This window comes from Cydia amplana, chromosome 1 (assembly GCF_948474715.1).
Source record: "Cydia amplana chromosome 1, ilCydAmpl1.1, whole genome shotgun sequence".
Lineage (NCBI taxonomy): Eukaryota > Metazoa > Arthropoda > Insecta > Lepidoptera > Tortricidae > Cydia > Cydia amplana.
The window spans coordinates 4776440-4792118 of record NC_086069.1 but is presented as its reverse complement, the minus strand read 5'-3'; the positions used below and the strand labels follow the sequence as shown (position 1 = coordinate 4792118).

The following is a 15679-nucleotide window of genomic DNA, read 5'->3' as shown; positions in this document are numbered from 1 at the left end:
ATCCATTTAAATTGAATTTATTATAATGGTTCATGTTTTGAACGCATCTTTTACACCACGTAAACTATTTCAACTACTTATTAATCCGCTGACGGTAACGAAAGTTTGCAATAAAGTGATAGACTCGAACAAACTAACTGATATTTCGCGCGTATTTTGACATTTTATTTTTTAACCTGTTTGTTGTTGAGTGGCATCGTGTTTTTCTGTTATTTTATTGTAATTGTGTTAAGTTTCAGTGTTGTACCTTAAACTAGTAACTTTTACGCTTAAGTAACAATGGTAAGTCATTTTTTATTCGTTATTTAAGCTGGAATGTTGTTAAATCGTGTGGTGCTTTACAGCGGTTGGTCATCAGACAAAGCCTTGGATATCTCAGTGTTTGATGGTAGTTGTATGTGTCTGTGTAGAGTTCCCCGGCCCCAGACACGCCATCAGACCGCGATGGAGCGCGGTCCCGCATGACATCACCGGCGCGCGACTATGAGATGTTTGAGGACGAGAGCGCCATACTCGGAGACAACCCGCTCGAGGAGGAGGAGGAAGATGGGGAGGAGCTGTTCAATGATAACATGGAGGCGTGAGTTTATCATTTCTGCTCTTCATTTTGTATAATACTCTTTCTGTCTTTAGCCCTTTTCTACCCTTCAGGTCAGGTGTAGGTCTCCTTCATTTTGCGCCACTCGTCACGGTCCTGTGCAACCTGGAGCCACTTCTTCTGTATAATACTGTGAGCCAGTAAACTCTGAATCCAGAATGCTCTTGAATGAATGAAAAATGCTTATGTGCCTACCTAATTTATAGTGACTATAAAAAAAACGAATTCCTAAGAAAACAAATGTGTATATGTCAGCGGCCGATAGTAAGATCAGGCAGATCGTAATGTTCCTGTGTAATGTTTTGACGATAGTGACATTAAACCAATATATAGGTGGGATAGGTTCGTTAGGTTAGGTAATTCTTCCCTAAAACAGACATATTAAATTTATTGAAAACGGGTCACTCACGTATTTTAAGTCGAAAACGCTCGAATTGTTTCACTCCGTACCGAGGAACATCATCAGGAGCTTGCGTTAATGGTGACGGACTGGCGCAGACGTGAAAGTGAAACATGTCAAGAGTTTTCAACTTGAAACACGTGAGTGACCCGTTTTCAATATATTTAATATGAAGGTAATTAGTACTAGGACTGTGGGATGCTAGAGGTTAAACCACATGATCTTATTCTGCAGGGACTACCGCCCCATGCCAGGATTGGATCGCTATGATGCTGCAGACCTGGATGATGACAACTATGACCCCATGTCCATCGAAGACCGGCGGGCCGCTGAACAAGAGCTCCGCCGCAGGGACAGAGAGGAAGGGAGGAGGCGGGATGACCAGGGCCTGCTTTATGGTGAGCATTTAATTACTGAATTTCACAGGGTTGCTATCCATTCCCATTATTTTTGTATCTTTTACCTGAATTAAGTATGGTAATTGAAAGATATTTTTTTTCTTATATAATATCTACAATCAGTTGCAAGACTATTATCAGATTGGTTCAGGGAAGTATGGTGTTTCCAGAATGATAGGGCCATATACAGCTCTTTTAAGTCGCCTGACATAGTCCGGCTTAAGGATGGTCAGTGGATTTGGATGCATGGTCATCATAGCGCTTCATTATAGCGTTTTGCCTCTTCAAGGACAGTTGGCATTTCTAGGTATTTCGTGGATTTCACTGTTACGAGTGCTGGGTTGGCACCTTGGCAGCCCACAAAATCCTTAAAATATTATTTTGGGCTTTTTGAAGGCAGAGGATGTTTGACTTGCTGGTAGAAGACCATATCTGGATCCCATATGTCCAGATTGTTTTGATGATTGAACAATACATTTGAAAGATACATTGATACACAATTTTTAACTTTTATATTTTGTCCCAAGGTCTCACTAGGTATTGATAAAGTAAGTACATGGTAAAGGTAACAATAATCTTTTCTAATACTAGTATTTTAGAGACAAAAAAAATTAGAGCATATTTTTGTAACAACCTCCGCCTCCTAGCCTAGTTGTAGAGGGTTGCCACTGAAGCTAGAGGTCCCAGGGTTTTATGGTGTTTATCATGAATATTTATTGCTGAGTTATGAATATTGAATATACAATACAATATCTGTTATATATATCGTCGCCTAGTAACATAAGCCTCATTTAGCTTATTGTGGGGCTAGTTTGATGTTTGTAAGATTGGAGGTATTTATTATTCATTTATTTCTTAATTTTTTTAACGTAGATGAATCAGATGAAGAGGATGGTGATGCCCCGCGGGCCAAGCGTCGCCGGGCCGCCGAAAAGGCCGCCACCGGAGCCGAGGAACAGGTCGAAGAGGGCATCGAGAGTATTGAGAACCTGGAAGACACCAAGGGGTATACCACCAAGGAGTGGGTGTCCATGCTGGGACCCAGGACGGAGATTGCTAACAGGTAAACATGGCCAACAGCAAGCACACAGTACTATTAGTGTTTAATGTGCATTTGACGGCCTCCGTAGCCTAGTCGGTAGTGACCCTGCCTACGAAGCTGGAGGTCCCGGGTTCGAATCCCGGTAAGGGCATTTATTTGTGTGTTCATCACAAATATTTGTTCCTTAGTTATGGATGTTTTCTATGTATTTAAGTACTTATATGTATCTATATTATTATATATATCGTCGTCTAGTACCCACAACACAAGCCTTATGAGCTTACCGTGGGACTAGGTCGATTTGTGTAAGATTGTCCCATAATATTTATTTATTATTTATTTATTTGACTAATAAAAATAATATGATGGAGTCTGTGCGGAAAGAGAATTCAGAATTGTAGAATGTATGGGCTTTGGGCTATTACATTCCATAACTCTTCTCTTTCCGCACGGACTCTAAAAGTTTACGTTTTTAAACTCGAATATCTTTACTAAAAGGTAACAAAAAAGTGCGAATTAGTTTTGATGTTAAACATTTTTTTTTTTTTTTCAATTTGGGACAAATAACAGTAACACACAGGGTTAAAGTGTGAGACCAACAACAACCATTATAAAATTATATTTCATTTTGTGCGTCTACAGATTCAAGAACTTCCTCCGCACATTCACAAACAGCAAAGGCCAGTATGTGTACAAAGAGCGTATACGACGTATGTGCGAACACAATCAAGCCTCCTTCCATGTGGAGTTTGATGTCCTTGCCCGGCGAGAGCAGGTATGTGTATTTGTTCAGTCGCCATCAGATATATCGGAGCGGCCAAGGTGTTCACAATATCTGAACAAGCACTCTAACGCCTTGACAATAGAGGCGTGCTCAGATATTTGTGAGCACCTTGGCCGTTCCGATATATCTGATGGCGACTGTAAATGAAGACATAAACTACATTGTAAGGTCAATATGGTTAAGAAAGAGTCTCCTAACATTTCAACCATAGGCCACAATTTTTGTGAGAGAGACTGTATGGCTTTTGACTAGGCTTTCAGCTGGTCGAATTAAAGACTCATGGACCATAGGTCAAAGAACAATGGTTGAGAAGATTAAAATGTAATAAAGTTGCCCACTAACTGCAATCATTAAATGATTGTCAGATGACAACCAAAATTCAGTACTTAAGAGCCATAATGAACCATACTAATAACAAAACAAGGTAGATTTCTGTTTACTTATTTTTATGTTGCAAGACTAATTGTATCAGGCCATATTTATTTCCAGGTGCTCGCGTACTTTTTGCCCGAGGCTCCATTCCAGATGCTGCAAATCTTCGACGAGGTGGCTAAAGATGTGGTTCTGCAAATGTTCCCAAGCTACGAGCGAGTTACGTCAGAGATACACGTGCGGATATCGGACTTACCACTCATTGGTATTGCCACCCATACATTATCATAGTAATGTGTTGCATTATGTTATACTTACAAGCAAAATCGACTGCGACGCACGGCTTTCTTTTTCCACATATGGCTTTTACTCCTGGATTCTACCAATGTTGACGTGTAGACTTTTGACCAATATGAGAAGAAAATGTTCAGTTTCATTTTTAAGGAAAAATCGGCTGGAAAATTTAAAAAAAAACTAATAGGCGTGGCTTAGCTTTGGACGTTTTACTCGGCTTGTATCAAAATCAAGACTATTCAAGACTTACAAGTATAGGTAATGTTCATCATGATAACGTTGCACTGCAAAGGGTTTTCATCTTAAACTGCAAGCATACAGTAAAAGTAGTTTCGCAAATAGCATCAGTAAACTATAAATAAATGTCATATACTAAGAAAAAGTGACCAAGGCCTCCAGCATCAGTATAGTTGAAAAACATTGCTTCACTTCTTTCTTTCTTCCAGAGGAACTCAGAACCTTCCGCAAACTTCACTTGAATCAGTTGGTGCGAACTGTAGGCGTCATCACGGCTACCACCGGAGTACTACCTCAGTTGTCTGTGGTCAAGTATGACTGTAACCGGTGCGGATATATCTTGGGTCCGTTTGTGCAGTCGCAGAACTCGGAAGTGAAGCCTGGCTCTTGTCCCGAGTGTCAGAGTGCTGGGCCTTTCATGGTAAGATTTAACTAAAGGTACATTAGAATAAGTATCTGCGCGGCGAACTTTTGTTCATAGCGCAAGTAGGCATTTCTTACTTTTTACAGTTTTTACTTATAATTTAAAAAAGTTTTTTTTTTTCGTTTAACTGTTTTTATAGTGTCAAATCCCGATACACTTAACATCACTATCACTACATCGTATAAAACAAAGTCGCATCCCGCCCTCTGTCTGTCCCTATGTATGCTTAGATCTTTAAAACTACGCAACGGATTTTGATGCGTTTTTATTTTTATTTTTAACAGATAGAGTGATTCAAGAGGAAGGTTTATGTATAATTTGTTAACCCGTGCGAAGCCGGGGCGGGTCGCTAGTTATTGGAATAAATTTAAACCGCTTAAGAAAAAACAAGGTAGCATTTTCTCAAGGATTTTTTTTATGTGAAAAAAAATGCATTCGGAATTCAGTTATTGGCAAGAAGCTAGTAAACTACATAAGTACAGATACCTACATAGTACCTACAATATTAAGGGCCACCCCACATCTAGCGTCTTTCGAGCGTCGGCGTCTACAACTCTATGGCCACGCATTGCGTCGACGTTCGGCCATAGAGTTGTAGACGCCGACGCTCGAAAGACGCTAGATGTGGGGTGGCCCTAAATTGTATTTCATGGCATATTCTTTTTTTTTTAATTGGACAATCTGCTTGTCCATGATTTTGACCAATCACTGATCTTTCCAGGTAAACATGGAGCAGACAGTATACAGAAACTACCAGAAGGTGACCATCCAAGAGTCCCCCGGGCGTATCCCCGCTGGCCGCATCCCGCGCTCCAAGGACTGCGTCCTGCTGGCCGACCTGTGCGACCGCTGCAAGCCGGGGGATGAGGTCGACCTTACCGGCATTTACACTAATAATTATGATGGCTCGCTTAACACGGAGCAGGTAATGATTAGTTTAATGATGTTTTCTTTTAATAAAGGTATATATCAGCGGTCGGCGACCTTTTAACAGCCAAGGGCCACATAGTAGTTAACGAAGTTGACGCGGGCCGCACAAATATTTGTGACTTTATCAGGCATTGTCATTTGTCAATATTACATACGGAATAGCCAGGGGGGCTCGCGGGCCGCAAGTGAGAGATTTGCGGGCCGCACAGAACAAGACATCCTCTAGACTGCGCATAGTAACGCTACCCCCTCTGCCACTTATATGGTAGTTTTGCTCCATCTTCGAGTCAATCCCGTGCCGTGATTGGTCCTTGTCTTTGAACGGACCAATCACGGCACGGGATTCGCTCACCTCGTCCCCCCGCACCCCCGTATTTTTGGCAGCATCGGTTTCATGAAATAATTGCTCTAAACTCCGTCTAGAGGATTCCTAGTCTATGACTGTACCATATGTTCTCGTGAATATACTTTCATTTCATTTCATTTAAAAAGGTATATATAGAAGTATAAGTGCAAATTAAAGTAACAGGCTCCACTGACGCATAATCCTGCACTTTAGTCAACTGACTTCTTTTATTCCTCAAAACTTGTGAAATTTAAAATAAAAACGAGTGTTTGGTTAACTTAACTGCCATTAGCCGAGTCCACACAGCGAGAACGCGCGTATGCTCGCTCTGTGTGGACCCGCCGATTCCGCAACAACGGATCTACAGCTGACATTCACGAGACATGCATGCATCTCCCTTAAACCGCTTTGCGACGTATCGCCCGGAATTTTTACCTGGCACTATTTTATTTCTGCACATGTTATTATAATATACTTTTTTAAGCCTGGCCGTGGCCTGTTAAGTTTTAATTTAGTATATAGTTAATTTTAATGTAAAGTTTGTAAGATTTTTATGTAAATTGGTTTTGTTGCTTTTTTATAAATCTCTTTATATCTAATTAATATTCTTACACTAATCTCATTTCCCAGGGTTTCCCAGTGTTCGCAACAGTAATCATCGCCAACTACATAGTAGTGAAGGACTGCAAGCACATAGTAGAATCCCTCACAGACGAAGATATAGCTAACATCGTCAAATTATCCAAGGACCCTCGTATAGGGGAGCGTATTGTTCAGAGCATGGCGCCCAGTATCTATGGACACGATTATATCAAGAGAGGCCTTGCGTTGGCGCTGTTTGGTGGTGAATCTAAGAACCCAGGTGTGTATTAAAACTTAGTTGTAACTTAAGGGGTCCCTGACAAACTTAAGCGGGTATCACACTAGCCCCAGCTATTCTAGCCGTTGCTCTCTTTATAGACTTTGTTACTTAAGTAACATATGTGATTGATACAGCAATATTTTTTTTATAAACAAACAAACAAATATATTTTTGTTAAACAAATATTCCATAGCTGTTGGAATACCTTGTTGCAATAAATAAATAATAATAATAATAATAATGTGAGTCTATATACGTCCCACTGCTGGGCACAGGCCTCCTCTCATGCGCGAGAGGGCTTGGGCTATAGTCCCCACGCTAGCCCAATGCGGATTGGGGACTTCACATACACCTTTGAATTTCTTCGCAGATGTATGCAGGTTTCCTCACGATGTTTTCCTTCGAATAAATCAATAAATTACCATAAATTTAATGTGATTATATAATAAATAAACTGTTTTTCAACAGGCGATAAGCACAAAGTGAGAGGCGATATCAACGTACTAATCTGTGGCGACCCCGGTACTGCCAAATCTCAGTTCCTCAAGTACACAGAAAAGGTAAATGTCATAGCCACAAATGTCAAGTATAATGCCGAGTGAAATTCAACTTTGTTTCCAAGTCATAAAGTTTATTTTTGTTGTAGATTGCTCCAAGAGCGGTGTTTACCACTGGCCAAGGTGCTAGCGCCGTCGGTTTGACAGCTTACGTGAGGAAGAACCCCACCACAAGGTAAGCTGTAAGGTTAAGGCTTATCATATGGTTGTACCTTAGTACACAAACCAAAAGTCTTAATGACAACCAAATTTTACATTTAATTATTACATTTATTACGATTGAACTAGGGTATCAATATGCCAATCCTGGGTTTGAATCCGATTTAGGCCATTTATACTAAGAATATTAAATTTTGTGAAGTTAAGGGACGTTTAGAGACGGGCAGTATCCTGCCAAAAAACCGGCAAAGTACGAGTCGGACTCGCATTCCAAGGGTTCCGTACATTAAGTCCGACTCACGCTTGACTGCACATTTCATATAGGTTTTCCTGTCATCTATAGGTAAAGAACTATTTTGTGTATCTTTTTCAAAATGTTAGACCCAATAGTTTCGGAGATAAAGGGGCGGGGGGGGGGGGGATGGTCGTACAGACAGACAGACGCACGAGTGATCCTATAAGGGTTCCGTATCTTACTTTTGGGGTACGGAACCCAGTTTTCTAAACTAAGCTTTAATATCTTAGGGACTGGACGCTAGAAGCCGGCGCGCTAGTACTAGCGGACCGGGGCGTGTGCCTCATCGACGAGTTCGACAAGATGAACGACCAGGACCGCACCTCCATCCACGAGGCCATGGAGCAGCAGTCCATCTCCATCTCCAAGGCTGGCATCGTCACTTCCCTGCATGCCAGGTAACTACCCCGCTGGGATCGTCTTTAGCACTAATAATGTCTCATATTGTTAATGAACCGCATGCTAGATGGCGCTGTACCGTCCAGTGAAAATCCTGAATCGCGCTATTAAGATTTTTCTTGGGATTATGACCTGACTCGTACAGATTGTGTATAGTTTACTAATTGCTCGCTAGATGGCACTGTACCGTCCAGTGAAAATCCTGAATCGCGTTATTAAGATTTTTCTTGGGATTATGACCCCCTGACTCGTGCAGATTGTGTATAGTTTACTAATTACTCGCTAGATGGCGCTGTACCGTCCAGTGAAAATCCTGAATCGCGCTATTAAGATTTTTCTTGCGATTTTGACCCAGACTCGTACAGATTGTGTATAGTTTACTAATTGCTCGCTAGATGGCACTGTACCGTCCAGTGAAAATCCTGAATCGCGCTATTAAGATTTTTCTTGGGATTATGACCCCCTGACTCGTGCAGATTGTGTATAGTTTACTAATTACTCGCTAGATGGCGCTGTACCGTCCAGTGAAAATCCTGAATCGCGCTATTAAGATTTTTTCTTGGGATTCTGACCCCCTGACTCGTGCAGATTGTGTATAGTTTACTAATTACTCGCTAGATGGCGCTGTACCGTCCAGTGAAAATCCTGAATCATGCTATTAAGATTTTTCTCGGAATTATGACCCCCCTGAGTCGTGCCATGCTCGTGCGGATTGAGTATAGTTTGCTAATTGCTCGCTAGATGGCGCTGTACCGTACAGTGGAAATCCTGAATCGCGCTATTAAGATTTTTCTTGGAATTATGACCCCCTGACTCGTGCAGATTGTGTATAGTTTACTAACTCGCTAGATGGCGCTGTACCGTCCAGTGAACATCCTGAATCGCGCTATTAAGATTTTTCTTGCGATAATGACCCAGACTCGTACAGATTGTGTATAGTTTACTAATTGCTCGCTAGATGGCGCTGTACCGTACAGTGAAGATTTTTCTTGCTATAATGACCCCCTGACTCGTGCAGATTGTGTATAATTTACTAATTGCTCGCTATATGGCGCTGTACCGGCCAGTGAAAATACTGAATCGCGCTATCAAGATTTTTCTTGCGATAATGACCCAGACTCGTACAGATTGTGTATAGTTTACTAATTGCTCGCTAGATGGCGCTGTACCGACCAGTGAAAATCCTGAATCGCGCTATTAAGATTTTTCTCGGAATTATGACCTGACTCGTGCGGATTACGTATAGTTTACTAATTGCTCGCTAGATGGCGCTGTACCGTCCAGTGAAAATCCTGAATCGCGCTATCAAGATTTTTCTTGCGATAATGACCCAGACTCGTACAGATTGTGTATAGTTTACTAATTACTCGCTAGATGGCGCTGTACCGACCAATGAACATCCTGAATCGCGCTATTAAGATTTTTCTTGCGATAATGACCCAGACTCGTACAGATTGTGTATAGTTTATTAATTGCTCGCTAGATGGCGCTGTACCGTACAGTGAAAATCCTGAATCGCGCTATTAAGATTTTTCTTGCGATAATGACCCAGACTAGTACAGATTGTGTATAGTTTGCTAATTGCTCGCTAGATGGCGCTGTACTGTCCAGTAAAAATCTTAAATCGCGCTATGAAGATTTTAATTTGCCTAGCGTCTGATTTCCAACGTTAATTCTTCATTCATTATTTCCGCAGGTGTTCAATAATAGCAGCGGCCAATCCGATTGGCGGGCGGTACGACGCGTCCCTGACGTTCTCCGAGAACGTTAACCTGTCGGAACCGATCCTGTCGCGTTTCGACGTGCTGTGCGTCGTGCGGGACGAACCGGAGCCGATGCGTGACGCGCACCTCGCCAAGTAAGTTCATACTCAGCTCACTGGTTGTCCGGGATCCCGGGATCCGCTGGTCTATTTCGTATCTCTATATATCTAATCTAATTCGTAGAATAGGCACAGGAACTGGATTAACATATCGTGTGCGGCGCGTCATAGTGAACCTTGTCCGAATGCACGGAGTTTGATATTGGGCTGTAAGCCACGCGCGTCATTTGACGTCTATGGCCGTCAAAGGAGAAACTGGCCGCCATTTGTCCTTCCAAATCGAAAAGACACTAGGCCTTATTAGCTTATTAAGAGATTAAGAGTAGTAATTAAAGCCGGGTTCATATTTGTCTGTCGTGTTATGTTGTGATGCATCAGAACGGTATCGGTTTCATACATTTAATATAGTTGTCTTCACATTTCTCTGATGCCGTGTGTTGTGACGGTGTATGAAACCGATACCGTTCTGATGCATCACAACACAACACGACAGACAAATGTGAACCCGGCTTAAGTTGTATGCTCCAAAAACCAGAAAACGTAAACGTAAATTGGCAAACAAAAACGCTTACTTTGCGGTTTAACGTAGGTTTACGAAGTTACGTTTAATATTACCTACTGATCATCTTATAGGTATGGAGAAACAAGAATAAAAAATAAAATAAAGCATTCAGCAGACTACCTACACCTTGCTCAAAATATGTGGCTTGGCCGTTTCATTACTACAAAAACTAAAGGATAACATACTAACTAGTAATAAAGAGTGAATACATTTTTCACCTTACGTCCATGTGACGGTAGCGAAACGGCCGAGCCATATTACCTCTTCTCGTCAACATTTTACATGAAAATGTTTTTGGTGGGATCCCATTGCAAAACCGTGTGTAACACGTGCCTTCAACTATTGTTCTCAGATTCGTGGTATCCTCCCACATCCGTCACCACCCAACGCAGCGCGGCCAGGCCACTGAAGAGGCCGAGCCGGCCGACCCGGAGTTCGCGCTGTCGCAACACTTGCTCAAGAAGTACATCGTGTACGCGAGGGAGAACGTGCGCCCCAAACTACAGGTACGAATATATGAACAGTAGGTAGCTATACCTCATTCAACTTGAGTACTGGAAAACTCAGAATGCAAGTCATTGGCCAGAGATAAGAGCGTTGCATGCACATATGATGGGTTTACATGGCACTCAAATTTCAGTCAACTTCCGTCTCCGTACGGTGCGGACGTGTTTTAGTGATCTTCTTTTGTTTTCTTTTTACCTGGCTCTGTTATTGTAATTGTACTATTATCCAAACGAAGGCGTGTAAGCCGGGACTGCCTGTGAGGTGCGATGGTTCACGCCCATTGACCGTTTCTTGTCCCTTTCATTCGCATACAAAAGTGCGAAAGAGAGGGCGCTTTGCTAACTATTTAAGTTGAATGGGTAATGTTCGCGATCCCAGGATGACTGTCCAAACAGTACATTGTGGGAAACGCTGATATGTGTTTAGTGGGTAGGCTCCTTCCCCTTTTTCTCAGTAGAAAGAGCAGGAAGGTGAGAGTCCCCCCCCCCCCATATTGGACTCACCCCAGGGCCAGGGGGACGATGCGTAACTGCATTTCTACACCGACAATCTTAATCAATCTTCTTACAATACGATACAAATACTCTTTATTGCAGACCTCATTACAGAAAACAATACAAATACGTAATACAGAAAAGGTTCTTAATAAATTTTTACTGTTTTATTTATCAGAATATGGATCAAGACAAAGTGGCAAAGATGTACAGTCAACTGCGTCAGGAATCTCTCGCCACGGGCAGCTTACCTATCACCGTCAGACACATTGAATCTGGTAAGTTATCATTAGATTGGGAATATCAGTTCAATATGCAAAGTAGGTGCTGGTCAATTTTTGTGTTTTCAAAGAAAGTGTTTGCAACACTTGGGAGTACTAATCTAGAAAATGTCGAGTTATAATTATGTATAGAAATGACCTACATACTTAAGTAGCGGAGTACAAGATAGACGTTGGTAAACCGGTAAAAACAGCGTCATATTTTTCTTCCTCGCGTTATCCCGGGCATTCCCGGCATTTAGCCACGACTCATGGGTCCGCTTGGCAATTAATCCCAAGAATTGACGTAGGCACTATGTTTCACGAAAGCGACTGCCATCTGACCTTCCAACCCAGATTGGAAACTAGGCCTTATATTGGGATTAGTCCGGTTTCCTCACGATGTTTTCCTTCGCCGAAAAGCAACTGGTAAATATCATATGATATTTCGTACATAAATTAAAAACAGCGTGTTATAATATACCTAGATTAAATATACATGTATGTAAAGTTAAATAACATAGTGTTTAGTTTTAGCTTAGTAAGTTAAGTACATCGCTTTCTCTATCAATTTGCGCCTGTGTATTTGTAACTCTGATCTAAGCTGGTTTCCTACAGGACATGCATCGCCTAGTGTAGGAATCAGGCCAACTACAGGATAAGCATTCTTCATTCTTTCAAATTTTATATCTGTAAAGTTCACTCAGTAATATAAGTATGTATACCTATATTGTGTGTAATTAACCTGAATTTGTAAAGATAAATATAGTACATTATTGTCGAGGTTCGGAAGTAGCTACTTGCAGGCTGAGGATTCGTTAATTGAATCCGAAGCCAGCAAGTAGCCTTCCAGCCGAGTCATATATAGTGCTTTTCTCAAAAATGGTGCAAGAAATAGAAATATTTTACAGAAGCAACGTTCAAATTTTCACAGAAAAAGGTAAAACCATTAAAAAGATTTGCTTGCCGCCTTAAAAAAAAAAGAAGTTGTGCTGAAAATATGCCAACCTATTTGAGACACCTAAATAGTCGCGGTACCAACATTAAACCTGTAACAGAATATCGAGAAAGAGATAGGTATCTGTTTCTCGCTCTCACTTATGAGTGCGACGCTCCAAGGTCGCGGTGCGGTGCGATAGTCTGTTACAGGCTTTATAATAAGTGCTGATCATCTGTTTGGCTGTTTAAGGGACCTATGCCTTCATTTGATATGGCCATTTCAAGTTTTAAAAAGTTTGGAACTCGTTAAATAATGGAATTTGTATGCAACATTGCAGTCTCGATTTCGGGACTGCAATGTTGCATACAAATTCCTTTAACTTTTTAACTTTTTAATTTTTTGACTGACCATAAACTACGCACTTCGCGACCAATTTTTTAACCGGCAACGTCGACTTTGCCGTCCATTTTTGAGAAAAATATGTTTTATGTTTATATGTTTTTATACTCATCATAACATTTGCCTGGCAGTGATCCGCATGAGCGAGGCGCACGCGCGCATGCACCTGCGCGCGCAGGTGAGCGAGCAGGACGTCAACATCGCCATCCGCACCATGCTCGAGAGCTTCGTCGACACGCAGAAGTACAGCGTCATGCGCGCCATGCGACAGGTATGACGGCTTTACTTATGCCTATTGTGCTGCTTATTTTAATGGTCTCACTCGAGTAGGTATTTTTGCTTAAAAAATACTGAAAAGGAGAAAGTCAGAAACAAGAATTGAAGTTAGCGGAATGTGCCAACGGAAAATTCTCAAAATTGCAAAGTTTTCATTCAATCTTTTCAGTTCCGTTCCGACACTTTGTATGAGGAATATTTTTTTTTTTTTCAAAATGGATTCTTGTAATTTTTTTAGATTTTTTTTATAACTTTTTGGAAGTAATTTCACATCTGTACCTATCTGCCTCTAAGCCCGTATACTTACAACCTTATGTGCCAACGGAAAATTCTCAAAATTGCAAAATTTTCATTCAATCTTTTCAGTTCCGTTCCGACATTTTGTATGAGGAATAATTTTTTTTTTTTTTTTTTTTCAAAAATGGATTCTTGTAATTTTTTTAGATTTTATAACTTTTTGGAAGTAATTTCACATCTGTATCTATCTGCCTCTAAGCCCGTATACTTACAACCTTATATGCACACACCACTGACAATCCAACCTCTAGACTGAGCTTAGGCCAATTCTTTCATGAAACCGATGCTGCCAAAAATACGGGGGTGCGGGGGGACGAGGTGAGCGAATCCCGTGCCGTGATTGGTCCGTTCAAAGACACGGACCAATCACGGCACGGGATTGACTCGAAGATGGAGTAACGCTACCGTATGTGTGGCAGAGGGGGTAGCGCGACTATGCTATGTCTAGAGGTTGGATTGTCTGTGGCACACACTAATATTTCCATTTGTTCCAGACATTCCAAAAATATCTCTCGTACAAGAAGGACCACAGCGAACTCCTGTACTACATCCTCCGCCAACTCACGATGGACCAGCTCGCGTACATGCGCGGCCTGCACAACCACTCTCAATCCACCATTGAAATATCAGAGCGGGACCTCCTGGAGCGAGCGAGACAGATCAACATTACCGACCTGAAGCCTTTCTATGACAGCCGCATCTTCAAGATGAACAGTTTCAGCTATGATCAGAAGAGGAAGGTGATTATACATACGCTGCCCGAAACGCCTGCTGAGGCTTAGTTTTGGAGACTATTTTTGTATGGCTTAAAATTGAAAAGTTTTCGAAAGTAATTTTCGGACTCGTCTCATTTAAGTTCGGCCAGTGATCAGTGAATACTGTACTACATACTGTTTTATTCTCAAATCAAATCATCAGTTGCAAATTGTCGCCAACTAAAACTGGGTAATTGTTTATACAATACAAGTTATATATTTGGCAAAATTCTTACAGCATAAACCAAACCAGCAAGGAATGGAGCCATAAAAAAGGTACAAAGTTTGCCTTGTAGTTTTTGTAAATGCTGATTTTAACATCACTTTTTGATTATTATTTTTTTGATGTCAGTCAAAAACATGTATTACGGGTCATACTCGTATTTTTGTAAAAGTTTTGAAGATGTACTCGAATCATCACATATTCTCTTGTAATTATTAAAGTTTATAATATAAATAATCATCTACTTACAAGTCATTTTCATTGTAAAAATGTTCACTTATGCAGGACATAATTAGTAGAACTACCCACCTCATTGTAATATTTAGTTTTTAAGGTTGTATTGCTTTAAATTAAGATATATATAAGTGCCTTACTTTATAGTACAAAAATGAATCAGTTCTTTTACTTTTTGACCTTTTTTCAATAAACATTTTGTCTACAGTATTGCAGTGTGTTTACATTTTAAATGAAACTTTCCTGATACAAGTAATAGTCGCGTTTGAAAATAAAACTGAAAATATCAAATTACAAATAAACCCAAATACACAGCAGTGCTCCCAGTCGACAATCACCTCCGAAAAATATTAACGCTCTTGCATATTCGAGCGATAGAGAGGCAGATAAAGAAATTTCGATTTTCGCGGTAGGACCTCAAGACTCATTAGCACGACATGCGTTGTCGCGCGCGACTGTATACTGAAATTGCGCGCTTGACATATGGAGTCACTCTCCACAACGCAATTCGTAGGTAGTTAGGTAAAAAAAAAATGAAGTGTAGGGGTGTAAAGTTTCAAAAGCTACATGAGTTGTGTCGATTGCACAAAGAAATGTGAACAGATCAAGAAAGTTAACACAATGGATATTCCGGAAGGAACTTGATCAAAAAGGAAGGACAACGATATAAACTCTGTTCCGAGCTTTGGTGTACCAGTGTACCAAATACTAGAAGCTACCTGCACAAATTTGGCAGTAAGATACATCATACTTGACGTAGCAATTTGTATTTTTGGACGCCAATGACCGATATATCCACACCGTAGGTTCAAC

At 41.0% G+C, this 15679-nt stretch overlaps 1 protein-coding gene across 1 annotated transcript; it reads left to right on the top strand.

The window, feature by feature from the left end:
• The first annotated feature begins 144 nt into the window (after positions 1-144).
• LOC134659530 (DNA replication licensing factor Mcm2) lies at positions 145-14449 on the top strand. The gene is made up of 17 exons (XM_063515232.1): positions 145-282; positions 411-580; positions 1233-1396; positions 2270-2459; positions 3081-3213; positions 3712-3859; positions 4335-4546; positions 5271-5474; positions 6456-6687; positions 7156-7247; positions 7334-7419; positions 7929-8096; positions 9794-9955; positions 10834-10987; positions 11661-11760; positions 13213-13352; positions 14149-14449. Exons 1-17 carry the CDS (start codon positions 280-282, stop codon positions 14434-14436), a joined length of 2646 nt encoding a protein of 881 aa, XP_063371302.1. The 5' UTR covers positions 145-279; the 3' UTR covers positions 14437-14449.
• Positions 14450-15679: the final 1230 nt, after the last annotated feature.